This window comes from Trichogramma pretiosum, unplaced genomic scaffold (assembly GCF_000599845.2).
Source record: "Trichogramma pretiosum strain Unisexual culture from Peru unplaced genomic scaffold, Tpre_2.0 scaffold98, whole genome shotgun sequence".
Lineage (NCBI taxonomy): Eukaryota > Metazoa > Arthropoda > Insecta > Hymenoptera > Trichogrammatidae > Trichogramma > Trichogramma pretiosum.
In genome coordinates this window covers 46,743-72,806 of record NW_019641709.1, presented here as the reverse complement: position 1 = coordinate 72,806, position 26,064 = coordinate 46,743, and the positions used below count along the sequence as shown (strand labels likewise).

The 26,064-nt window shown below is 42.8% G+C and overlaps 4 protein-coding genes across 5 annotated transcripts in view; 2 read left to right on the top strand and 2 right to left on the bottom strand.

The window, feature by feature from the left end:
• LOC106649144 (prominin-2-like) overlaps nt 1-2,343 on the bottom strand; it is a 46,693-nt gene extending 44,350 nt beyond the window's left edge. Inside the window, exons 1-3 of the mRNA XM_023463142.1 lie at nt 2,301-2,343; nt 915-2,233; nt 75-804 (exon numbers count right to left, since the gene is read on the bottom strand). Coding sequence (XP_023318910.1) covers nt 75-804; nt 915-2,233; nt 2,301-2,343 — 2,092 coding nt within the window. The remainder of the gene's footprint in view (nt 1-74; nt 805-914; nt 2,234-2,300) is intronic.
• Nucleotides 2,344-6,827: 4,484 nt separating this feature from the next.
• Nucleotides 6,828-8,303, top strand: LOC106649254. 2 transcript variants are annotated; one of them, XM_023463141.1, is made up of 3 exons: nt 6,828-6,881; nt 6,951-7,023; nt 7,108-8,303. In XM_023463141.1, exons 1-3 carry the CDS (start codon nt 6,847-6,849, stop codon nt 7,345-7,347), a joined length of 348 nt encoding a protein of 115 aa, XP_023318909.1. In that variant the 5' UTR covers nt 6,828-6,846; the 3' UTR covers nt 7,348-8,303. The 2 variants fall into 2 exon arrangements, with proteins under 2 accessions (XP_023318909.1, XP_014222049.1); XM_014366563.2 differs by having other exon boundaries at nt 6,951-7,026.
• Nucleotides 8,304-13,151: 4,848 nt separating this feature from the next.
• LOC106649146 (cuticle protein 16.5-like) lies at nt 13,152-22,909 on the top strand. Its single transcript, XM_014366423.2, has 2 exons — nt 13,152-13,324; nt 22,519-22,909. The coding sequence occupies exons 1-2, from the start codon at nt 13,152-13,154 to the stop codon at nt 22,907-22,909; spliced, it is 564 nt and encodes a 187-aa protein (XP_014221909.2).
• LOC106649174 (putative mediator of RNA polymerase II transcription subunit 12) lies at nt 17,154-20,791 on the bottom strand. The gene is made up of 2 exons (XM_014366454.2): nt 19,229-20,791; nt 17,154-17,589 (listed from the first exon to the last, which is right to left on the bottom strand). The coding sequence occupies exons 1-2, from the start codon at nt 20,707-20,709 to the stop codon at nt 17,154-17,156; spliced, it is 1,917 nt and encodes a 638-aa protein (XP_014221940.2). The 5' UTR covers nt 20,710-20,791.
• Nucleotides 22,910-26,064: the final 3,155 nt, after the last annotated feature.

The window sequence follows — 26,064 nt, the reverse complement described above, 5'->3', positions numbered from 1 at the left end:
CAAAGCACGAGTACAAGAAAAGAAAAAAGAAAAGTTTCGCGTCATACGTGCTGTATACAATTGTGTATACGTACTGTCGAGATCGGCGAGAATAGCCTCGCTGGCCACGTCCAGGCTGCGCGTCAGGCACTTGCGCAGCTGTCCCGCGCCACCCTGATGATAGTCCCGGAGATCCTGCAGTCCGGCCTCGAGAGTCTCGGGCAGCAGCTCCAGGCCGTTGGCCAGCTGCTCGTTGCAGACGAGCATCGTCAGGCCGCAAGCCCCGAGTACAATGGCGAAAGTGGCCAGACAGCAGTAGGAGCCGGTGCGTCGTCTACTCGGTGAACCGGCGCGACTGACCGACGAGGAGTAATGGTTTTTTTTCCTTCGCGAAGCGGAACCGCAGCAGCAGAGCCAGCACTCGGTGCTCGGCACGACGAGCATCATCAGGCCGAGGAAGCAGGCGCAGCAGAGGAACACCAGCTCGAAGTGCACCGACTGGGCCAGCAGCGACTGCAGCTCGATACGGCCGTCGATGCTGTCCTTGAGCAGATCCAGGGGGACGCTGCGCGGCAGTATCACCCGGAGAAAACCTCGCAGAAAGTCGAAGACGAAGAGGCCCCGATCGAGGTGGAGCGAGGCCATGCGGTAGCGCTCGTCCACGGCCTTGCGCGGGAAGTGCAGCCGAGGCAGATTGTTGCGATCGATCGTCGCGAGCTCCCAGTCGCTGCGTCCGTACGACGATCTGTTGTACATCATATTGTTGTATAAGTCGTTATTGCCGCGACGAGGCGGCAGCGGCAGCGGCGGATAAGGTTGAAAGAACTGAAAAGCACAAACGATATTATTAACGATGTAATGATATTAGCACACGTGCGAATTTACGTAATAAGTATTAGAATTATGTATGCACGATGTTTACGAGGGTCGCTCACCTGCACGTCGTCGTAACGCCTGTCGGGCTGCGGGCCGTCCTTCTTCTCCCCTTTATCGTTGCTGCTTTTGTCATTGTCTTGATCCGCCGACTCGGTGTTACTACTCTTAACCCAATTATCGGTATTATCGTCGCTGCTGCCGCTAATCCTCCTGTCGGGCGACGACGCAGGGATTTTTCTCCTCTCCGTCATCTGCTGGTCCTCGTCGATTATCATCGATTGCCGATGGACGTGATCGTCGAGGCTCTTCACCGTATTCTGCTCGCCGCTGTCGACTAACAGGATCGGCTCGCTCAGACGTCGCTCCGGATGCAGATCGTCGCCATCCTCGTAACTTCGCCGCTCGTACTTGGGCTCGCCGTTGACGTTGGGACGACGTGGATTATTATTATTATTGGCTTTCGAACTTTTCTCCGTACTGTAGATGGGTGGCCTGTCGTAATTGTTATTGTAGCGTCGCTGCTGCTGCTGCTGTTGCTGCTGATAATGGTGATCGACCAGACGACGCTCGAAATTTTCCCGATAATGAAGCAGCGACGACGACGAGCCAGCGTCGTCGGGTAGCAAGTCGTCCAGCAGACGGGGTGGCTGCTCGTCTCGATTAAGGGCGGGAAACGGCGAGGGTGACGACGATGCGTCGAGTGGACGAGGCTTCTCGTTCGTGTGGTACTGATAATTTTTGCCGCTCCGAGTCGTAGGTGGTATCGTGGCTTTGGTCTTGTACTTGCCGCCATCGACTGGAATATCGTCGTGCTCGTCGTTGCCGTCGTTGGTATCAACCTTCCACTTCTCATCGCGATCGTTGTAATAACTTCTTTTATCATCGTCGACATTATCGTCGTACCGTCGCCGCTCGTCGCGATTATCCGACTTATAATCCTTGGCAAAATTACCGATTTTCGTGACGTACCTAGGATCCTCCTCGTACGAGTAATTGTCAGGCCGATTCTTATCGCGCTGGTACTCGTTCAGCGGCAACACTTGGAGACTCACGTCGACCACCGGTACAGGGTCATCGTTGTCGTTGTCGTTCGATCTTCCTCTGTTATCTTCATCCAGCTCGTCCTCGTAAAAATACTTTCGGCCGGATGATTTTTTCAGCAGCGGTTCGTCGTCGTTGTCGCTGCTCTCGTCGGGAAATCGATTCAAGTGCGCCTCGTACGGATACTTGTCCGCGTAAAGATCGTCTGCCTTGGGATATTCCGTACTCGTGGTGGTGGTACTGCTGCTGCAGTTGAACGACGCTGCTTTGCCATTATTATTGTAGATCTCCTTGGCGTGAGCGAGCCGACTCGTGGCCGTCAAAAGCACGATCAATCCTGCACAAGCAGCACGATTATATAAAAAAAAATTTAGATACTACACACTTTTACACACAAAGCTTACCGTTCAGGCCGAAGACGAGGGCTGAGCCACGACGTCGCTTCATGACTGTTTACACTCGTATGTTCACCAATCGTACAGCAGCCCGGTCAACATCCAGAACAGCACGATGTAAATCATCAAGAGGAAAAAGAACGCGTAGGCCGAAATTTTGACGAGCTTGCGGGGGATCGACGGTTAATGGAAGGGAGGAGAGAGAGAAGGCGAAAAAGACGCAGCGACCGACGAAAAAAGAGGCCGAAGAAAAAAGAACGGATGGTAAAAAATTCTCTGTAACGCAAAAAAACGACAACGAAAAGGCCCGCGAGCAGTCTGAAGAGCTTCGTGCGCCGCGTAATCGGACAACAACTACTGCTTCTGCTGCTGCCGCATCGACGCACACATAACGTCCCCGTTTATAACGTTGGGCTTCCCCGTTAAAGACAGAGTGTGTGAGTGTGTGCGTGTAGGGGTAGGTGTTGCGCACACACACACAGGCGCTATATATAGGCAAAAGTTCGCGAAGCCTAGCAAAGTCAAGTGTTCGTCGAACTCTCTCTCTCTCGTATTATACGAAAGATAGCTATTCTTCCCCTTTTCCTATATACCTACTACTACGACTACGTAAAATCGTCATAGGCACATATATATAAGAGTAGATACGTACATACGTATACAATACGTATAAGCATAAAGAGCGCGAGAGAGAGAGAGAGAAGAAATATCTGGGTTAAACTCGGCTGTGTAAGAGTACTACCACTACTACTACCCCCTGCTGCAAATCGAAGAGATTGAGTTTGCACGACGACGACGAGAGGCACGATCTCTCGCGCAGAGTTGTTACCTTCTCGCGTTCGCGAAAAGAAGAGGAGGAGGAGAACCTCGCGGATGCCCTCACCCACCGCGGTACTATACTTTTTCAACCTGCAGCAGCAGGGGGTGGGGGGGTAATTGTGTGCGCGGCAGCGGCAGTTTTTTGTCGTCGTTGTCGTCGTCGTCGTCGAGAGGCCGCTTATAAATGTCGAATCGCGACGCTGCTGCTGCTCGCTGCTACTATATGTATATCTGTGGTGGAAAGGCATAACGACTTAAGTCCATTTTTCGTGTTTTCTAGAAAAACGCGTTTTAAGTTGATTGTGCCAGCCTAACTAGACGCGGACGAGTTGAGGTCTGAACCTATGATGTTTTAAGCTACTATGAGGTAGCTTTTGACCTATGTACTTATGAAATTGAAAGGCTCATCATAGCGATGATACGGAGCAAAAAATATGGACTTAAGTCGTTTTGCCTTTCCACGCTTTGCACTTAAGTCCACTTTTGGCAGTCACACTTTTTTCAGTATCGATAATTTCGCGCAGTTTGTGATCATAACCTTATTTAATGATTTTATATTGATAAAATAGCTAATTTAACGTTATACTAGTGTCAGATCTCAAGTCTTGCAACGAAAAAAGGCCAAACTGAAAATCGCGAAAATGACCCCTCGCGTATTAAATGTACCAATTGTATAGTGAAATTCACAACATTCGAAGAATGTGAGAGCTATTTATATGTTTGAATATCATTTTCTTTCATTTTCAAATCAAAGTAGACTCTCTATAAGATTTTGGAGCTCACAAAGGTGGACTTAAGTTGTTATGCACAATGCTGAAACTAACGATAGAAGCTAAATTCGTCTATTCTGACCTTTGTACCTTAAAGTAGACACTAAATATAGGTGTTTTTCATCATAATATCGATTTCCAAAAAAATGGACTTAAGTCGTTATGCCTTTCCACCACAGATATATGCCGCAGCAAAATCTTCTACGTTGGATGTATAAGTTTTTTTTCTTTATCTCGTATCTATATAGAGAGGTACACGTGTAAAATCATCGTAATACTGAGAGAGAGATGGGATAAAAATGTAACGCGAAAATCTTTTCAATTTAAGGAAAAATGTATGCACGCATGTGTGTTTATGGGTGGGTAGCAATCTCGAAAGAAAGAGAGAGATTTACACGCGCGTTTAACACACACACACGTGTGGTATAATATTATAATATATGTATATGCCACGCGCGAGCTCCGAGACACTACGCCACCGCCGCCGCTGCTGCACTTTGTCTTATTGTATATATATAATACTATAACGCATTACCGGACGCGCGTGGCACGTGTAAATCATTCGTCGTCGTCCCCACCTGCGCGCTGCAGCTTAAACCTGTGCAAGCTGCTTCTTCTTCTTCGTTGGTGCTCTGCTGCCTTTTGTTGTTATGGTAGTAAATGTTCGTATATGAAAGATGATTATTTAAAATTTTTTAATTACAGCTTGACATTGATTGGCTCGTTTTTTGGCTATTTTTCTATTATAATTATGATGAAAATATCTTGCACATCTTGAAGATGACAGTATTATAGTTTGAGTCTTGGTCGCTAGATGGCTAGTACATTCGATTCGTGAATCTGCAAGTGGTAAAGTTAAAATAATTGTATATACGTCAAAGCAAGATCTTGAAATAATAAAGTACTTATCAATAAAGTGGCGTTTTTTTAAGTAGAAAATTAAAAATAACTATTGAAAATGTGTTTAAATGGTAATTGGCACAAATTTTACCATAAATATAATCGTTAAAATAGCATATATGTTTTATACTTCTAACGGCTCATTTATGTACAAGAGATTTTTTCGTTGTCCAAAAACCAAAACTAGTGATGAATATTGACCATTTCTATCTGCAATGTCGCATATTTATTTATGTACACGTTTGCGATATCATTGTGTATTTAATATTTATATTAAATTATCGATTTTGCCTCTAACACGTGTATTATAACATCGTGTAATGTGTACACTATTACAATAAGCTAGAGGTACATTACATGATAATATATTCATAGATTGTCGTCGAAATCTACGCGCGCGCATGTTCGATCCGTGTAATGTATATTCAATTACAATTGTACAAATTTATTTTTTCGCTCATTTTTAATAACTCCACGCACGTACAGATACGTATACGCGTGGGTTAATCGAATTGAATTAATGCATCACTTGTTCGTCTCGCCTACGTACGATACTATCGCAAATTAATTCGATGATATTCGAGAAAGTGTATTAAGAAAATTAAAATTAAAAAAAAAGCGACGGAATACACGTATCGTATACGCTCGGTGACATGCGCGAACGTAATCAAGGCCAAGGGATGAGCCTTGATCTTGTTTTCTCGCTGTTTTTTTTCTTTTTATACCAACTAGAGTCTCGCACACATGTACTCGTGCGAATCGTGACGGCCATCACTACTTAAGACAATTAATCGTACGAGAGCCGCGTCTATGTGTACACAGGATTAGACTTCTGCGAAACTTAGAAACGCGATGCACTATTTTCTCAAATTTTCTCTGAACACACGACGAAGGGCAAATTCAATTTCGAATTTGAGATATTTGAAAAAACAAAAAAAAGCTAGACGTAAATTTTTCGACTCATTTCGCACACGCCCCCTCGACGACAACGCGACGATCATATCGCGAGATTCGCCCGCGAGCTTTTTCGATCGTCTATATATACTACTCGAAAAGCCGCTTACAGCTGTACGCGAATCGCGCGAAAATGAATCTTTCCCACAGTGGCAGCAGCTCTAGTCTTTGGGTCGAGAGCGAGTGAGCTTTTCTCCCTTCCCTTCAATCCCTTTTTTGATTCTTTTTTTGATTTATATGTTTAAAACGTGTCGCGTATATATAATATTATACGTCGAGCACGAGTACGAGATTGAGAGAGAAACGGTTTTATTACGGGGTGCCCATGATACAGCAGCAGCCGCCCCGCAGCAGCCCTGGTATTATATTATACGAACGTCCATTCATATAATAAGCAATGTAAATGACGTTAATGGCCATGGTACTTACGGCGCTTCCTCTATTATTCAATTTTAATTTTAACCTTAATACATATACGTCTGATATGCGCCTTCATTTTCGCCCGCTTACAGTAATATTGACGTACGATACGTTTCTTGGAGTATGCATAGGCGCATTACACATGTGAGAACATAATAGGAGTGGTCGAATATCTTTTTTGAATAAAGATCCCGGAGCAGAGAGACGGATATTACAAGATCGATATGTTATATTCGTGCGCTCGGGTGAGCGAGAAAAGGTGTGTACGCTATTGCTCGAGTCCAGTGCATACAATTTTTTTCTCTTTATCTCTCTCGTCTTCGGACTTGTTGCATTTCGTATAAAGCTCCGACTCGTGTACACACGCACACTTTTCTTGCCTGTGTGAGCTTTTGGACAATATACATTAGACTCTCGCAGTCTGCGTAATGTAATAAATATCAGGTGAGTTTTATTGAAATTAACTCAATTTTTCGCTGATGAAAATTTCATTTGCGGCAAAATAATTGTTGTTCTTGAGGCATATCGATAATGTATGATAGTGTATAATGGCTTAATGTTGCTTTGTTTACATCGATTCGAACGCTCATGTTCACGATACGTAAATATTATTGAATTTTGAGTTGGTCGGTTCGATGTGTCACATTACTACAGAATGACCGCAGTCGCTCACAAAATTCCGATAGTGGAAGATGAAGTCCAGTGGCTTATTCAATTGTGGTACCCGGTAAATTTTATTTCATAAGAAAGAAATTACATTCTATCGAAATAATTAATCTTGTCTAAAATATTCCAGAGTGAAACAAGAGCCCCGTGATGTGTATGAAAGTACTGATGATGTTCAATGCTTCAGATTTCAGCAAGAAAATGTGGTAAGTTTTGGTGGTTCTTCATGCGAATCGTATTGTTGTTGTATTTATTGAAATTTTTATACAAATTTAATTTCATTACAGACTGAAAGGCTTCGAAAATGTGATGAAAATCATGAAATCCAACTAGACGATTTGAAAATTGAGTTCGAGTGTAGGGACGAGAAGCCAACGTTGAATTCCTTGGTGAAAATTGAAGATGATTCTCAAAACTACTCGCAGGGTGTAGAATACAGTAGTGATTGGGCAACTACAAACGGTATTAAACAAGAAATTTTGGACAAAGTGAAAAAAGAATTTTTTGAAGATGTCGTCGATAACTAATTGGTTACAAATGATGAGTTCGATTTAAGTGGGCAAAATAAATCAAGAATCAATATTGATGTGGCTCGTTAAGATGTTACTTTTTCGTGTAATACATGTAAGAAGACATTTAGACATAACAAAAGTCTCAAGAGTCACATCAAATCAGCACATGAAGGTATCAGAAGATATCCGTGCGATTTATGTGAAAAGCAATTCTCAATGAAAAGTCATCTCAAAATCCACAACGAATCGATTCATAATAAAATCGCATATGTCATATATATGAAAAGAAATTATCAACGAAGAGTCATCTGAAAATCCACATCGATTCTGTGCACCATGGCGTCAAATATCCATGTGATACATGCAGAAAAAAATTCACACGAAAGACTGATCTCAAAAAACACTTAGATTCGGTGCATAATAAAATCACCCATACATGTGATATATGCGGAGAGAAATTCACACAAAAGTGCTCTCTCAAAAGACACATAGATAGGGTGCATAATAAAATAACCTATAAATTTGACATGTGCGAAGAGAAATTCATACGAAAGACTGATCTCAAAAGTCTCAAAGTCTCAAAGCCCATGTTAATATGGCACATCGCTCTTAATTATAACTAATTATACCTAAAAAAAAGGATCAAATGTACGTTTAATTAGACCAAAAATCTCGATTGACAATGATCTACTGTTTAAAAAAACAATCTATTTAAAAGAATAATTTTAATTTATTTTATGGTGACTTCATCCAGTAACATGTTATTATGTTGTATCATACTCGAGGATAAAAATAATGCCCAATAAATAAATTTGTAATTGAAAAAGAATCATATTACATCTTTATAATTTTGGGCTGATCCATAATTCTTACTCCGCCCTTGTAATTTGTCGCGCTCACAAGATGATTATTTTTCTGTGTCGACAACAGCTACTAAGCATTAATTTCAATTCAGTTTAATCAAGTTTCAATTTCCGCCGTAAATTCCGCTACCTTTCCATTGCAAGTCTAGTCAAAAATAGGTCCATCATGTGTAGACATTCTTTGACTCGTGTAACCAATAAATAAATTAATAAATAAAAATAAATAATCAAAGTAAAGAGCTTGTAAAGGTATGAATGCGTGCGTAGGAGTGCGTAAAAGCTCTCGAGCTTGCACACCATCCACCTACAGATATACACAGCACAGTGTACAGCAGCCAGCAGCAGCTGCACACCATTGCGCGCAGCATCATCGCGCCGCTACACTGCCGCAGCAGCAGCAGCAGTCGCAGATCGCGCAAAAGCTCCCGCGCGCCGAAGAGCAAGAGAGCTTTCGAGTCGACGCGCCAGTGCGTCGTCGTCAGCCTCCGCGAAAACGCCGCGACGCCGCCGACGACGAATCGAGACGGGAACGGACTTGCCAAACGGTTTTTGTAATAAAAAGTACGAAGTATATGTAATATGTATCACGAAATCACTGCCAAAGCTCGTGGATAGGGGAAAAATTGTTTTGCCGATATACGGCGTGGTTTTTTTTCGTTCGTTATTTTCTTGATCGTTTTCGTTCGATCTTGCAAAATAAAGAAAGTGGCGCGTGTGCAATAATTGCCCCGCGAGTGCGCGAGTTTTTCTGCCGTAAATATTTGTCGATTGGTTGGTGTACTTGGATTGAAAATTTTTGTCGATTTATAATAAGCTAGTAATTAAAATTTTTCCGGCAAACCCAATAACACGCCAGTGGGTCTTGCAAGCTCTAGAGCTTCATGACCTCGAAATTATTCATTCGGATTTGATGTACGGAAATTTCGTGATCGTTACCGCGAAAGCTCTATAATACCGATATTCCGTGGAAAGCTCCAAGAAAGAAAAGCTCGAACATCTCGCGACAGCTGCACTTTGTCGCGTCGAGAGAGGAAGAATAAGAGAGGGACAAAAAAAAAGAAAAAAAGAAAAGTTGGTCACTCGTGTGTCAACTCGCGTGACAATCGTGTCTCTCTGCTACGACAAATTTTATCGCCGCGCAAAAGCGTTCTTCTTCTTCTTCTTCTTCTCATCTCGCGCGACTTTTTTTTGTCCCACGCGCGACGCGACGGCCACCCACCCTTTCGCCAAGATGTCATTATGATTTCAACGGTTTACGCGATTTTCGAGAAAAAGAAGCGAATAAAAAAGGACTCTTCGAGTGCATGTCATCAATTTTTCCTTCTCGTAAAATGTATCGTCGGCGCTCGCGCGCAATGTATCTTTGACCACAAAAATGCATTATGCAAGCGAATAATAAAGAGATGCGCTAAGAGGAGGTAGCAAAGAAAAAAAAATGCAAAAATCTCTTTCGAGCTGCTTCGGCGGAGGGTATAGAGAAAACGAACTTCAGCATTTATAAAGTGTCCCTCTTAATTATACTCGGTAGGATACTTTGATGGTTTTATGATTGCGCGACGAAATTTTCGCGTCCAAGTGGCCTTTGCCAAGGAGAGAGAAAGAGCGAAAGAGGGAGATAGTAGAGTAGCCGCGCGCGCGCTCTATTATAACTTGAAACTTCGTTATAAAGTGTGTTTCTTTATTATTTTTGTATTATAATACGTATACACAAAACAAAAACTTCGTCCCGGTGAAAGTATTATAATGTGCAAGCTACGCGATATTATTTATACTTTTAAGGGTGGTCACAAAGTCTTGATAATGATACTAAATACGCTCGAGTCGAAAAACTTTCGAATCGTACTAACGAAACAAAACGATTTCCGTCGCATACAAATTTATATCATTCAAACAGATGTGTGCGAGATATCGTTACAGCGCCGAAAAACAGCGCAATTATCTCTCCCCTAAATCTAATCCTCTACCGAAATTGTCGCCGTACGCGTGTTGTAACTTGCGTGTGTGTGTGTGTGTGTGTGCTTGGTCCTGCAGCTTTATCTTGGGCTATATAACGGGTTTCCGCGCGCGCGGTTGTACGCTCGAGGGCGATTTAAGCTCCTGCTGGCCGACCAGCAGTTGTAGCAACCCGAACGGTATAGCGAGAGTTTCTTAATTGGAAGACGTGACTTCTCGTGTGCTACTACTGCTACTGTTCGCCGACTTCCGGAAACTCGAAAGTCGAGAGAGAGCAAAGATTCTTCACGCGGAGCGGGCCGAATTGATTTCGAGCTTGCAGGTATTAAAGCTCCGTTGTTGTTGATGGCCTTGATTGAAAATCGACAAATTTTTTCTTCCGTTACGTATACTTCATTTCATTCGTCAATCAATTTCAGACCTTAATATTACTTTTTTTTTATTCAACAATGAGCCTTCTTCATAATGAAGTTCATAACTTTCATAAAATGTAAAAAAAAAGAAGAATAAGTGTCACAGTGTGCTTACATGTCGTGCGCCGCTGCTGTTGCGTGTGTGTATACGTATATATGCAGCGCAAGAAGTGAAATGTGAACGGAGCGGCGCAAGCAACATGAGTTTGCAGTAGGATTTTTTTCCTATATATTTAGTACGCGCCGCTCGGAGAGCGAGCCGTTTTAGCTCCTGCCTCCGAATGAGAATTTAGCCATGCAGCGGCGTATAAGGGAGGACTAAAGCCTTTTTATTATTACGAAGACGACGCACAACGACGACGACGACGACAAAGTCATCGCTTATATCGCTTACACGACGACGAGGTTTGTACGCTTTGTTTGTATACGTATTGCGAAATTTTGAGACGATATAAAACTTTGGCCGTGAAAACTCTTTTCTTTCTTTTTTTTTTGGAGAATCTTGGAAAAAACAAAGGAAACACAAGCAGGGCCCCCCATTAAAGCGGCGAGATACACACATGCGAGCGTAGGAATAAAGAATCGATTACGACTCGCGAGCCCAAGGACGAGCGAACGAGGAGAAAAAAAACGGGCACACACACACGCGCAGTTGTGTGCGCGAGTTGAGTCGGAAGCAAAAAAAATTAATAATACTAAAAACTGGGAAAAACGTAAAAGCTTCGGTTATAATAAGGACAATGGGAAAAAATGCGACCTTCGTATGATAACAATAAATACATCCATAACGCACAGAAGCGTGAATGGGTTATGGAAATGCAGAGAGGGGTAATAATGGCTGGGTGATAAATAATCCGCAAGTGCGACGGATCATTGTTATACTTATTTGGTTTGTTTAATCTTTTTTTTGTTTGTGTTAAAGGGCGTTTTGAGGCCATAAAAAATGACGTACTTGCTGAAAGGCAGAAAATATAATGGCTAATTACATGAATTATTATCATCACGACACACAATCGCTCCCAGTTATTTTTATAATAACGAAAAGAAAACACAGAAAAAATATTTCATTGCCTCCTACGCGCGCGTGACAATTTCATTCCATTACTTTTCTTCATTTTTTTCATCTTCTTCTTTTCTGCTCATGCGTGTTTGTATATACAAATGCAAAAAAAACAAAAAAATAGAAAAACAAAAACAAAATCGCAGCAGCCGTTACGCAGCGCCGCGTTCCAGGGCTATAAATGCTAATACGCCGTATACGTAGCCGAAGATACTCGCACTCACGCAGGCACAGTTGAATTTCAATTTTCGTACGCCTATATTATACGAATGAAAGAAAGCCAGAGATATAGAGATAGACAAAAAGAATAATCCGGGGCTTTTCACGGAATATATAGACGCGAATTTTTTCGAATATAATTGCTGACTCTGTATATATTGACAGAAAAAAAAGGAAGAAAATTTTCGTCGCACTTGGACGATTCGAGGACAAACGCACGAAAGTAACAACGTTATTTATAAAAAATAGTTATTCCCTTTTTTTTTGGTCCTATGGAGTAATGTAATTTGGAAAAAATATATAGCTAGAACAACGAAGACACGGTGTGCCGAGCTTTTAATTTCAAAAATAAAGTGTGTCGACGACCATCAGCGCGTAAATTCTTTTTCGTATAGCGAAGGGTACACACAAACTCGCTGCAAGTAAACAGTGGCAGCGTATATGGCAAAGATGCAAATTTTACATCGTACAAAATTCCGTATTTCAAGTCAACGAGAGACATAAAGCTGGCGTATTCACAAATAACGATATTCACATACAGCCAATTGAATTTTGTAGTGTCGATCATTGCCACTCGAAGATAGAGAGCTAGAATCGAGAGTATATCAGCCACTTTATGTGTTTTCCTCTCAACGCTTCTCGATTGCGCATATATAATTGTAACCGTTATCGACTTTTAATTGCTGATCTTATCGTGTATTACATAGCTACTGAATACATAATCGATCATAAGTATGAATAATAATGACGCTCAAGGCTGTAGGTCTAAAATTGCAGTCTTGATGGGCTTTGTTTGCGTGCGCGCACGATTTCGCAAGTATAAGCAAAACGAAGAAGACGACCATCTCTCTCCCTCTTTGTTACAGTGTTCCCTTTTGGAATCGCTACGGCACCGAGCAAATTATCATCGATAACCTCGCTAGGGCGAACGCGCAAAAAACTTCCTGGAGCGCATGGTCTCGTATGCGTTATACGTACTTTCACCCGCTATTTACCATTGCACGAGCGTGACCTTATACGCGCGCGTCTCATTTGCAGCGACCCTTGCGACCTTGATACACAATTGTGCGGATACGCGAATCGCTTTATGGCACACTATTGCGGCAATACCTCCTATTTAGCAAAAAAAGCGCATCGTTATTCTGTGCTTTGTGGCGCGCATCTGTCCCTTGGCGCAAGGGTCCCTCCGAAGGTGGTATATAAAGAAGCCACCGTCAGCTCGAAAATCATCAGTTCGCCACAAGCGAGTCAACCGGACGAATCATCCTCTCATCTTGAAGCAGCCAAGCAACCCCAACCCTAGCCATCATCATGATGAAACTCGTGCTCGTCGCTCTCTGCATCGCCGCGGCCCAGGCCGGCTTCCTGGCCCCGGCAGCCGCCCCGATCGCCTACTCTGCGCCACTGGCCTACTCGGCACCAGCGACCTACATCAAGTCCGCCCCGCTGGCCTACTCGGCGCCTCTGGCCTACGCCGCCCCGGCGCCCATCATCAAGGCCGCGCCCCTGGCCTACTCGGCGCCACTGGCCTACGCCTCGCCGGCCATCTACAAGACCTACTCCGCTGGACCCATCGTCAAGACTTTCCTGTAAGACGACCGTCGAATCTCTCAGTGTTATTTTTTGAGTAGCGTCGATGTTCTGTAACATCGTGTATACGTCGATGCCAACGCAAAAATCCATTTGTATTTTATAAATATATTTAACGAGAAAATGTTCCTCGCATCATCATCGTTTTGGATCGATAAAAACAACAACAACAAAAAAATAACTTCATCGTAGATGTGTGTCTGTAAAAACGCGTTATTTTCATCGGTAATTTTGATAATAAAAACAACAACAAATTTTTTCACAAACTTATCTCGCTCGTTTTGATTATTATTATTCGAATAATCCTTATTTTCCAATTATAATTTGTTAGTGTCCGTATCTTAACTTGAATATTGTCGCATTCTTTAGCAACAATTGTTATAATGGTTGAAAGAGTGAGTCGCATAGTCGAATTATGAAAGTTCATAGTTTTTTTTTCAAAAACTTCTACAAGTCGTTCTTAAAATTACTATGTTTGATAGTAACTATTATTCTATATCGTCAACATTTGGTATTTGTTGAAGAAATGTGTAAATATTAATATTTGTAAATCCGTTTTGTGTTAAAATCAAATTTATCATCATCAAAGCTTTTTGATCCAATCAACAGATGGAGTATTGTAAATCCGCAAGTCGCAAAACAAAGTTTTCTAAGGTATATATACACAAATTTTTGCAGACACATAGAACGTTGTGTCTCACTGTCCTTTAAGCAGTATTTTACAATACGCGCCAAGTCCTCAACATCTGTGTGTGAGCGTATATGTGTTCGCAAAAGGCCCCACAGGACACCTATACCTGTATACATATCCCGACCGTGCCATGCGCCCAAATCTCTTGACTATAAAACGAAGCGTTTGTATAATGAATGTATTCGCTAGAGAGTATTACGATATACAGTTTCTCTCTCTCTCTCTTTTTCTCGTATATAATAGCGGGTCTCTCTCTCGCGCGCCGCTACCCATGGTCAATGCAACTGCGCCGGCTCGTTTCGGCTTGCGGCCTATACACACACACACACTCACACAGATGTGTTCAAGGTCACGAAGAGATATTCAAGAGGTTTATCGAGCGTAAGTCGACTTCTGCTGCTGATGCTGCATAGGTGGGACGTGTTGTGTGTATATATACATTGGTATACATTGCTTACATCAGCGAAAAATTGACAGGCAGCAGTCAATGTTCCAGCGACTACTTCAGCGATATATCGGAGCTCCCTTTCCTCTCGAGCTTTTGTTGTATTATTTTTTTTTGCTCGTTCTTGCTTCAATAGCATTACTCGTGCGGATGCTGCTGCTACCGGGATCGATTTAAGTTTTTTTTCGAGGGTGCTACTGCTGAAAATTAGCACGATTTTCGATACATAATTATTCGTAGATTAAAATAACGTCGAGGAAGAAAATAAATTTAACGAACATTCAAGCGTTTACTTTTTCATAGCTGATTTATTTCGATAAAGTATGAAAAATATTATAAAATAAGTAGCGTAAAATACAAAAAAATGATTACGGAAATTACGATTATCATACGGACACGATCTTTCGCTCATCGAGCTTGCAGCTTGGACGTCAAAAGCACGATGTGCCTTACGCGAATCGATATTCCTCTCAGTAGTGTCTGTATCCCAACGAGGAGTAAGCCAGAGGCAGACCATAGGCGGAGCTGTAGGTGTAGGGCGAGTAGGCGCTGTAGGACACATGGGCAGCCGGTGCAGCGGCATAAGATCCGTAGTAGGCCGAGTAGCTGGTCGGTGCGGCGGCCGAGTAGACGACTGGGCTCGCTGAGTAGCTGAGAGGCACGACACCGGCGTGGGCACAGGCCAACAGAGCGGCGAGCAACACTACGAACTTGTACATGATGTATATTGGGCGGAAGAGTACTTGTTACACTTCGTAAAAACGAACTGATGCTGGCTCGATGGCGGCAGGCTCAATTTATACGAAACTAAAAATCGTCAAAATCCTACGCAGGAGGTGGTGGAATAGTAGTGCTCGACTATTATGACAGCGTACTGATGAAATAATCGCGCGTATAGACAAAAGGTATGCAAAACGACATGTGTATACAAAAATCTCCGTAACGATCATATTGCGTGTACTTTGCATTTCGCGCGCGCGCGCCTCGCCAAGGTTGTAATATCATCTTGTGAAACGTATATAAACGTGAATTGCAGCAGCCCGAAATTCGCGCGCTATCAATCATTTCGCGTATTGTGTTTTTCATTCGACGTAATATACATGGTAAGCAATGATGGCGCGGATATATACATTAAATTGATTCTGTTTTTCGATTCGTTTCGTCGATAGATCGATTAATTATACCTGTGAGCAACGCCGTTTCTCAAAGTTGCACGAAATAAATATCCATCTCGTTTTGCAGGCAGTGCACGCGCGCCTGCCTGAACTGGCAGAGCGAAGTGCGACCTTGTACCCAGATACCGATCAATTAGGCTTTGGGATTACCTCATATTATAGATCCTATTGGAGATCAATTTTTCCCTATACCCGCAATTATCATGGTTGAAAAAAAGGCTAAGTACCGTGCTCTACTTATGGTATAATAGCGCGTATCATCATCGATGTATAAAAAGTAAATTCGAGCGATTCGCTATTGTCGCAATATATACATACGAAAATATGCGAGCTCCGCGAGCCGAGAGTTACGTAAGCTCGGGGATCGATTTTTTTTATTTCAACCTTTTAATTCTCGACGGGTGGCTGCTGCCGCTGTGTATACCATACGTTCCTTTTTTCCGTTTCTGTATATCCTTAGAAAAACAAACGATCTGTATCAAGGACGGGATAATAAACGTAAAAATGCGCTATGCTCTTACAACAACAATGACTATGAATCCCCTCTTGGCAAAATAATAAAAAAAATATATCAGAAAAAAAGAGAGGTAGACATTCGACGGAAAGCGGAACTCGGGCCAGCTTGCAAAATTTATTTCTCTATAAATATTCGGATACAGGAGGCATCGAGCATCAGTTAGCTCGTACCAAGCTTACAGCAAGCGCTACTTACGACCTCTACTTCTCGATCTATACCCGATACCCAAGTCATCATGTACAAGTTCGTAGTGTTGCTCGCCGCCTTGGTGGCCTGTGCCCACGCCGGAGTTTTGCCTCTGAGCTACTCGGCCAGTCCGGTCGTCTACTCGGCCGCCGCCGCACCGACCAGCTACTCGGCCTACTACGGATCTTACGCCGCTGCACCGGCTGTGGCCTACGGTGCCTACGCGGCTTCGCCCTACACCTACAGCTCCGCCTATGGTCTGCCTCTGGCTTACTCCTCGTTGGGATACAGGCACTACTGAGAGGAAAGGAATCAGTGAAAAAGAGATCTATGTGAGAAAATAAAAAATGTTTCACGATCCATGGAATAGATTATATGTAAAAGGTGCATCTTAATAAACTTTATTTATTTTTATTCATAAATACGACTTTTCTATTGTCTTAATTTCTCATATCCTTACCTTGACGAATAAAAACTAGGTTTTAAATTATACACATTCAACCTCAAGTGGAGTAAACGGGATAAATGAAAAGAAAGCGAGAGCGTGATTTATATTCGTTGAAAAGTTTATTACAAAAAATTAGTACAAAAATCCATGGCAGCGCTTTTCATAAATATATTATATTATATAATAAATGGCAGGCACACAACATTAAAAATTATTCATGAAAAACAATCGAGCCGTGCACAATCCGCAATCATTCGTCGATTACCAGAGACCCAGACTGAGACGAGGATCACTCTTGATGACCGTCGAGTACTGGGGCACTCCGATGCTCTTGACCACGGAGATGGGCTGTGGAATCGTCGAGATGGTCTTGACGTAGACGGGCGACTGCGGCACCACCGTCTTGACGTAGGAGATCGGCAGGCTCTTGACGATCGGTATGGGCTGAGGAATGCTGATGGGCGCCGGGATGGTCTTGACCACAGGCACTTGCGGCAGAATCAGGGGCTGCGGCGCCTGTACGTACTTGACCACCGGCGCGGAGAGAGCCCACGGATCGACCGACGAGATCACGGGGCTGGAGATCGGCAGGATTCCGGCACTGGCGGCGGCGACGCACATGAGAGACAGGATCGCGAACTTGTACATGTTGGCGGTTGTGTGTGGTGGTGGCTTTGGTTTGACTGTGTGTAAGTGACTGCGAGAAAAGACTAGCGAAAACTGATGTCAGCTCGAGTTTTCGCCTGCGCTTATATAGGAGCTCTAAACGCGCCGCGATTAGTCAATCGACCTATAGAGCAAGGCTTTTCTTTGTATATATGGGGCGAGCGCCGCGCGCGCACCATAAACGCCACCGATAATACCCACCAGTAGATATTTAATTATGTGTATTACTTTATAGTTATTGATGCAAGTCGAGAGAAGATTTACACTTTACGGAATTCAGGAGGAGGAGGAGGAGTGCATGTGCGTGTGTGTGTGTGTGACACAACGAGCGCGCGAATTATCATAATATTTTATGTAGCGTTTGAGCAATCGCACGTCGTGTGAACGAGATTAGCGCTCGCGAGGATGCGAAAATGCACCGATCCGATTTTTCGGAACTTTTCGTGGCGCCTCCCTATAACCACCGAGAAATCGGAAATTAAACCTAGGCGGTTTTCAAGTACACGCGTCAATTAACAAAGACATTGGCACTCGATTGCAAACTCTCAAACCCATGGGGCTTAGATGACTGTAGACTATCTAGTTTTTGCATCATCCTTGCGCCGAGTTACATCAAGTGTCTACTACTGCTCTCTCGTATAGACTCGATTTCAGCAATATGTGCAGCGCATTGCATTGCCATTGCCATAAGCCGATCGAAGTTTCTGCGGTGTCGAAGATGCGAAACGTAATATTATCATTATTATATGTTAAACTTCGTGAATTAAATGTAAATGGCGGTAATATGATAATCAATGAAGTTTATTGATTAATTTTTCTATTCGTTTGATGGTCGATAAGTAGAGAAGCACGTGGAAATGGGAGAAAAAAATTATGTACATATAAAAAAGCCGTAGAAGTTGTATGAGAGTAAGTTGCGACACTTGATTTTATCACTAAAATGAAGATTCTTGCATTATATACGTATTTTTAAATATTTGGATTTGTTTCAATTCAAAAGTTTGAAATTTACTTATACGATTGTAATGAATATAAATAATTTTAACAATGTGATGTTGGGGCTGCAAATATGTTGTTTAATTGGCGCCCAACGTGGGGTTGATTTTGCTACACGTAACAAGCATCAATTTTTGAAGTCAGTATATCATAGCTGAGTATTAATTTTCACGTTATATTAATTTTAATAATATCAATTTTCACTGCTTGTAACCATTGAATAGTGATGCAGATGTATAACAATTGAATAAATTTTTCACTATACCAATGTACATCTTTTTCCAAAGAAATTCGTAGAAACAAATTTGATCAAAAAACATACACTCATTAATATGTGCTCATTGGATGAGCCATCACTTCAATACCTATAAATCATTAAATAATAAGTGCAGAAAAATATGATGAAAAATTGTAACCCAAACTTGTCGAATACATCAAAAATTTTATTTCAATACATTTTAATTGCCAACAAAGCATAAACAAAGATAAAAACAGTTTTCATAAATAAAGTAATTTGCAATAACGTTTTTAAAGGCAGTATTTAAATGGCACTTGAACTTTTCTGAGTCTGTCCTTTTTTCATTCAATGACAAACCGAAAGTACGTCCATTAAAAAAAAATGCTTACGCTGATATCGAAGAGTATCTAGGAGAAAAAGAACGAAGCGCGCTTACTTCGACACAGCTATCGGCGTATCGGCGATAGTGCCGATGAGGGGAGTCTGTCCCGACAGGGACAGAGGCTGAGCCCAGGGATTGGCGAGGTACACGTTCTGACCGGAGCTCTGAGTCACGGTTCTGACCAGCGGTGACTCTTGAGCCACCGACACGGTTCGGACCACGGGCGACTCTTGAGCCAACGACACCTGCTGCAGCACGGGCTGGGCCAGGGTCACCGTCTGTACGGGGCTAGACACGGTGCGCACGATCGCCGCGGGCTGTTGCTGAGCCACGAGGATCTGATGATGTTGATGTTGATTCTGATGCTGATGTTGCTGGGTCGTCGTGACGTACTGCACGGCGGGCTGTTGACGGACGACCTGCTGGGTGACGTACTGCACGGGTTGCTGACGGACCAGCTGCTGCTGCGTGACGTACTGCACGGGTTGCTGTTGACGGACGACCTGCTGGGTGACGGTCTTGGTGAGCACGGGGGCGGCCTCGGTCGTCACGGTGATCGGCGCCGGGGTCGTGCTGATCGTGCGCACGATCGGAGCCGGTGCCTGGGCCAGAGTGTACTGCTGCACCACCTGGGGCTGCTGGTACGACACCGTTCTGATGAGCTGAGGCTGTTGCTGCTGCACGACGATCGGTTGCTGTCTCACGACCTGCTGCTGCGTGACGGTCCTGACTACGGGAGCCTCGGTCGTCACGGTCCTGGTCACGACGGGAGCCGGGGCTTGAGCCAGACTCAGTTGCTGCAGCTGCAGAGGCTGCTGCTGCTGCTGCTGGTACGTCCAGGTCTGCTGCACCGGTGCAGCGGACACGGTCCTGATGACTTGGGGTTGTTGTTGTCGCACTACCTGTTGGGTGACGGTACGGACCAGGGGAGCCTCGGTGGTGGTGACGGTCGTCACGGGCACCGTTCTGATGACCTGCGGCGCCTGAGCCAGGGTCAACTGTTGCTGCTGGTGACCAGCCCAGTGTCCGACCGTACTGTACTGTACCGGAACGGTGCGAATGATCTGCTGCTGATTGTTACTGATCGTCCGCAGAGCCGGAGCTTGAGTCAGGTAGAGCTGCTGGCCACCGTACAGATGCTGATGACCCGACAAGAGATGCACCGGGACGCTGTTCTGGTTCAAGTAGTAGGCGCGGATGTCGGCCGCCGGCGACAGAGTCAGCTGTTGCGTCTGCAGGGGCTGGCCGTAGGTCACGTAGGTGCCTCCGCTGAGCAGTTGAGTCGACGAAGCCGAGGACGACAGCTCGTTCTCGTTCTCGTTCGGTGTTTGCTCGACGTTGGTGACTTGCTCGTCAACGGATGATGCCGATTCTGCCGATCCTACTGCTGCTGCTGCTGCTGCCGCTGCCGCTGGTTGCTGCTCGAAACGATTTTCAGCCGAGGTGGAGGCGGCCGCCGCGTGATCGCCGTGCGGCAGGGCGCGAGCCACGACGGCGCACAGAGCCAACGAGAGTATCGCAAATTTCAACATCATCGTTGTTGCACGAACAAATATTAATAAATACTGACGAACGACGCTCTCTTCGGCTCCTGAAGAGAGGATCTGATGCCTAGGCGACTATAGAGATCGACTTTATATACCGGCGTTAATCCTCCTTTGATAATTATAATTGCAAGGATTTTTGATTTTTTCTGTTCTTAAAAAAAAAAACTAAAAGCAAAAAACCACACCAAAGAAAAAATGTTCCGCATTAGAAAAATTTGCATATCGCTCGATAGATACGCGCTGCGTTGCTCCGCTGCCTGAATGACACTCGGCTGACGCGGGATTAATCGAGATAGATAGAATAAAAATTATCAGCGCATTCTGTGTATGTGTATATAACGAATGAAAAACTTGGATCTAATTTTTTTTATTATATAAAGCACGCGTTCGCGATATGCGTTGGCCCATTTCGAGACGATGAGTTCATTACTTGATACAAAAAAAATACGAATCCTCTTTGCGTGACAATAGAGGATGCATTACACGAACGATATGCAAATCTATACTCCGCATGATTATTCATCGCATTCGCGTTAATCCATCGATCATCGTCATATTGTATACACCTATTTACGGTCCAACGAGAAACAACAAAAATAAACAAAACAAACTTTTTGTATCATACGAGCGTCGAGTTACATCAGAAAATTCGCGCGTAGTCTACTATACACGTTACTAAATGTGCGCGTATATAAACACACGCGTGCAATTTCCACTTTCTAAACAAGGCATAGTAGCGTCGAGACTAGCGCATGGCAGCGCATAGTGGGCATGCCACGACCGCATGCACTGTGTTCTATATGGTGGCACCATTAAGACGAGATCGTGCACTTGACCGATCTCTTTTTGTATCCCATATAGCTGCGTTGCATCACTCGCACCTTATTACATCAGGTATTTGCGCGTGCAAGAGCGTCGTCTAATGACATTTTTGTTTGGTACTTAAGAAGGCGCGTATATAGGCTAATAAACGCGACTACGGAGAGGAATTATCGCAAGGAAAAATCATAATTGCCCACGCGCTGGCCGTTCTTCTGTCTTTCTCTCGATCTGTATGTAGGTATTAATTGAGACATGAAAAGGAAAGAAAGGAAAGAGAAAAAAACTCGAAATAGCGCGAACGTTACAAATGCACTGCACATAATAGCTGCAGCCGTAATAAACCCGCTCTCTTTTTTTCGCAGTGTAGCGAGGCGCGTCCTTGATTGTCACTACGCGTATCAATGTGTGTTATAATATACCGTGTAACGTCTCTCAAACCTGTCGGCTGCGCGTAAAAGACAATTCCTCGCCCAGCCGAGTAAATGTGCATATAATGCACGTGCTGCAGGATAATTGATATCGAGTATCGTTTGCCTGCTGCTGCCCTGAGCCGGGCCCGGGCGAAAAGTAGTCAGCCTTGTGGCGTACTGCGGACCTCGCCCGTTTTCGCTTTTCGCGCCGGCTGGCACTCACTGCCAAATTACCGCGGTACACAATGCAGGTAAGCTGATAAAGTGCGCGCTTCGAAGGGGTATAAAAGCCGCGGCGAATCGTCGCAAATGCATCAGATTCACTTCTTCCCTCGAGTCGAAGCAAGCATCTCTCAGCTCACCTCACCTTACCTTCTACCAGAAGTCAACCCAACTCAATCAACATGTTCAAGTTCGTGATCTTCGCTGCCTGCCTCGCCGCCGCCCAGGCCGGCTACCTCACCGGTGAACACGCCCTGCCCGTGGCTGCATCGAGCTACTCGGCTGGTTTGGCCTTACCAGCGGCCGCCCCGTTGGCCATCGCTGCGCCCGCGGCCATCAGCAGCTACTCGACCTACGCCGCCTCGGCCCCGATCATCCGCAGCTACTCCGCCCCGGCCATCCGCACCAGCAGCTACGCTGCACCGGCCATCCGTAGCTACTCCGCACCGCTCGCTATCGCCGCACCGGCCATCCGCAGCTACTCGGCTCCTCTGGCCATCGCTGCCCCGGCCATCCGTGCCCAGCCTCTTGCCTACGCCTCGGCCTACTCCGCCCCGGCTAGCTACAGCAGCTACTCGACCAGCTACTCCGCACCCACCAGCTACTCCAGCTACTCGTCTCCACTGTCCTACAGCAGCTACTCCGCACCAGCCAGCTACTCCACCTACTCGGCTCCTCTGTCTTACGCCGCCCCCATCGCCGCCGCTCCTCTGGCCTACGGCAACGGATGGTAATTTCGCTCGAGCTCGAGGGAATAACCCAACGATAGCAGAATCATCGACTTCTAATATATTTTTTTTTCTATCAATCGAAAACCAATACAGTGTGTGAAGATTTTGTATTATATACAAGCATGTGATCGTCATTTTTTTTTTAATTCGATTGTTTTCGTTTGTAACATCATCGACGAATGATCCAATCAGGAATAATAAAGTGTTGATTTTTTTATAAAAAAACAAAATTATCTTTTTCTTATGTGAGCATGACCCAACTAAAATATTCTATACACTAACATATCCTGTCGACTCGACGCGTCATCCACAGCACTTGTCACTGAAAAATTAAAAGTTTTCGTAACAGGCCAGAATCAACGGTTTTAGATTTTTATAAAAGTATTAAATTTTAACTGTATCCCTGATGAAAATTGTTTCTTTCCAGAAAGATTAATACAATTTTATAAACGTCTATAAACTTTTATTATTTGATATAAACATACGGATTCGAGACTCTCATAAAAGTTAAGAAAAGTTTATAGAAGTTTATAAAATTTTATAAGAGTTGATAACATTTTAAAGTTTTTTTCATTTTCCAGTTACAATAATTTCAACTTTTATAAAAAGTTATGAACTTTTCAGAAAAATTATTTCATGTTTATAAAAGATAATAAACGATAATACAAGTTTATATATCTACTAGATATATTAACAATAGATCTACTAGAATTCTCAGCATATGTCTGTATGTGCCATGTGTGGATGGCATTAAATTTGTTCGTATAATAACTGTCAAACGGACAAAAATATCGAGATGAGGTTGGATTTCTTTGGTAGGATATGTGCGCCGAAAGGAGTATCAAACAATTATTAAAGAATTCATTAATTAAAAAAAAAAATTGATTCATATCTTCTATAAATTTTATCAAATTTTATTAAATTTTGCACATTTTTAATTTTTTGTTGATTCAAAATTAAAAAATTCGTAGTTGTTGAAGAAACATCAATAGAATAAATGTGAAATTTTATATTTTAATAAAAGTATGAAATTGTAAATTTTTTACGATTAAAAGTATAAAACCATTGATTCTGACTTTTTTCGACTAATTTTCATACCTTTGATATGAGTGTGTATTGATTAATAAAATTTTGAATGGTATTATTTGTTAATGACTCAAAAATAAATTGAAATTTAAATGAGTAATATATGAAAATTTATTAAGTCTAAACTAATACAAAATTCGAATGATTATCATCTATAAAAGTTACAATAAAAATGTTAATACTCGTTGTTGTTGAGATACTTCAAGGCGTAATAAGGCGTCGTAGGCACGCCATAAGAAGTGTGAGGAAGTTGAGCCTGGTACTGCTGTTGCTGCTGGTACTGCTGCGGACTCGGATGAACCGAGAGGGCCTGGACCACACCCTGAGGAGCCGCCGTCGAGTACAATACGGCCGACGGCGCAGAGCCGTAAGCCACAGACTTGTAGATCTGCTGGGCCGGCTGGTTGTGCGCGAAGTAGCCGTTGTACTGCTGCTGCTGCTGGAGCAGTTGCTCGTTGTACGAGTTGCCGTCGTAGCTCGTCTGTGCGAAAGGCGACGAGGCGTAGAAGAGCTGCTGCAGTTGCTGCAGGTGCAGCGGTGACGCGTCGGTGGTGGCAACTGCGAGACTCGTACACACGAGGATGGCGAGTTTCAACATGATGCGTGTGTGTGATTTTTATGTATACTGTTGGCGAGTCGAAAATTAGAGAACTAATGCTGCCTCTTGGATTTTTTTTGGCTTCTTATATACTATGCAAAAATAATTTAAAATGAGAAACGTTCGGCAATGCCGTAGACGCAAGTGGGAGTTGAGAATGTAGATCAATTAAATTATAGATTTTTACGGTGGATCATGGAGAGAAAGTTCGGAGTCATTGTGTTGTTGCTAAGAAAAAAAAAGACGCACGGACATACATTTTTATCTCGAGGCTGCGTGCGTAATAAAAACGAATCTATCATTAAACGTATTTGCTCGTTTGCAAAAGGTCAACACTCTTACTAATTAATAAAATACAGTAGAACCAGTTAATTTAGAAACTCCGGGGACCAACATAGAAGTTTCAAAAATAACAGGTACATTACAAAAATAATTCAATTTACATGAGTTTGATATTTATTCGATTTGAGGAAATTTGACTTTTCTGGTAATGTTTTTAGGGTTATCACAGGACGTGCGTTGACAATTTTCATTCATTGATTTAAATCGATTGTGTTTTCATCTCCATTTATCTTTTACGAGCTATTTTAGATAACTTTTTAAAAATGTTGTCTTTCATTTCAGGTATTATTAAAATAAGAATTTAAAAGAATTTTATTTAAGTTACAGTATCGATTTATTAATTTATTTTTTTCATAACTGCTCAAATAAATATAAGAATTTATTTTAATACAAACACGATCAAAAAAACTCAAGGTACTAAAATGTTAATATTTTGATTGTTAATGAAAGTATTAATACTGATTTTCTTCGTTGATTGTTCGCAAAATTTTTAAAAATTCGATCAAAATCTAAGCTATTCTCTACCGCTAGATGACGAATACTTTTATCTGTAAAACTGTAAGTAGCCAAATGAAAATATCATTATAAGAAAAAACATTGCTACACATATTAGTCAATATTTTCGTCGAACTGTCATCTAATCAATTGGTTATTGTTGTATACACAATCGAATACAATATGTTAGAAAAATGCCGCGATCATGCTTAACTGTAATTTCGTTTTTCAAAGCGGAAAATGCTAGTTTGCCGTTTCGAAAAATTTTCGCGATATTATTGACTTTAAACTACCACCAGTAGATAGCGAGTGCCTTTATCTATAAATCTGCAAGTGGTAAGGTGAACATAATGGTATAAGTCAAAGCACAATAATGTAATAAATTGTAAAAATACGGCTGTAAAAAAGTAACTGGAGATAAGAATGTCCTCAAAAATATTTAAGTGCTACATTTCCTTTTAAAATTTAAAAAAAAATCTATTCCCTAAACAATTTTAAAACTAATTAAAAAATACTCTGTACAGAATCGACCGCATAAACTTCCACATCTCTTCCCATTTCCGAAATTTCAAGCCCTCATCGCGAATCGTTCGTTTACATACACATGTGTACATCCAAAATTTCGTCGCGCGACGAT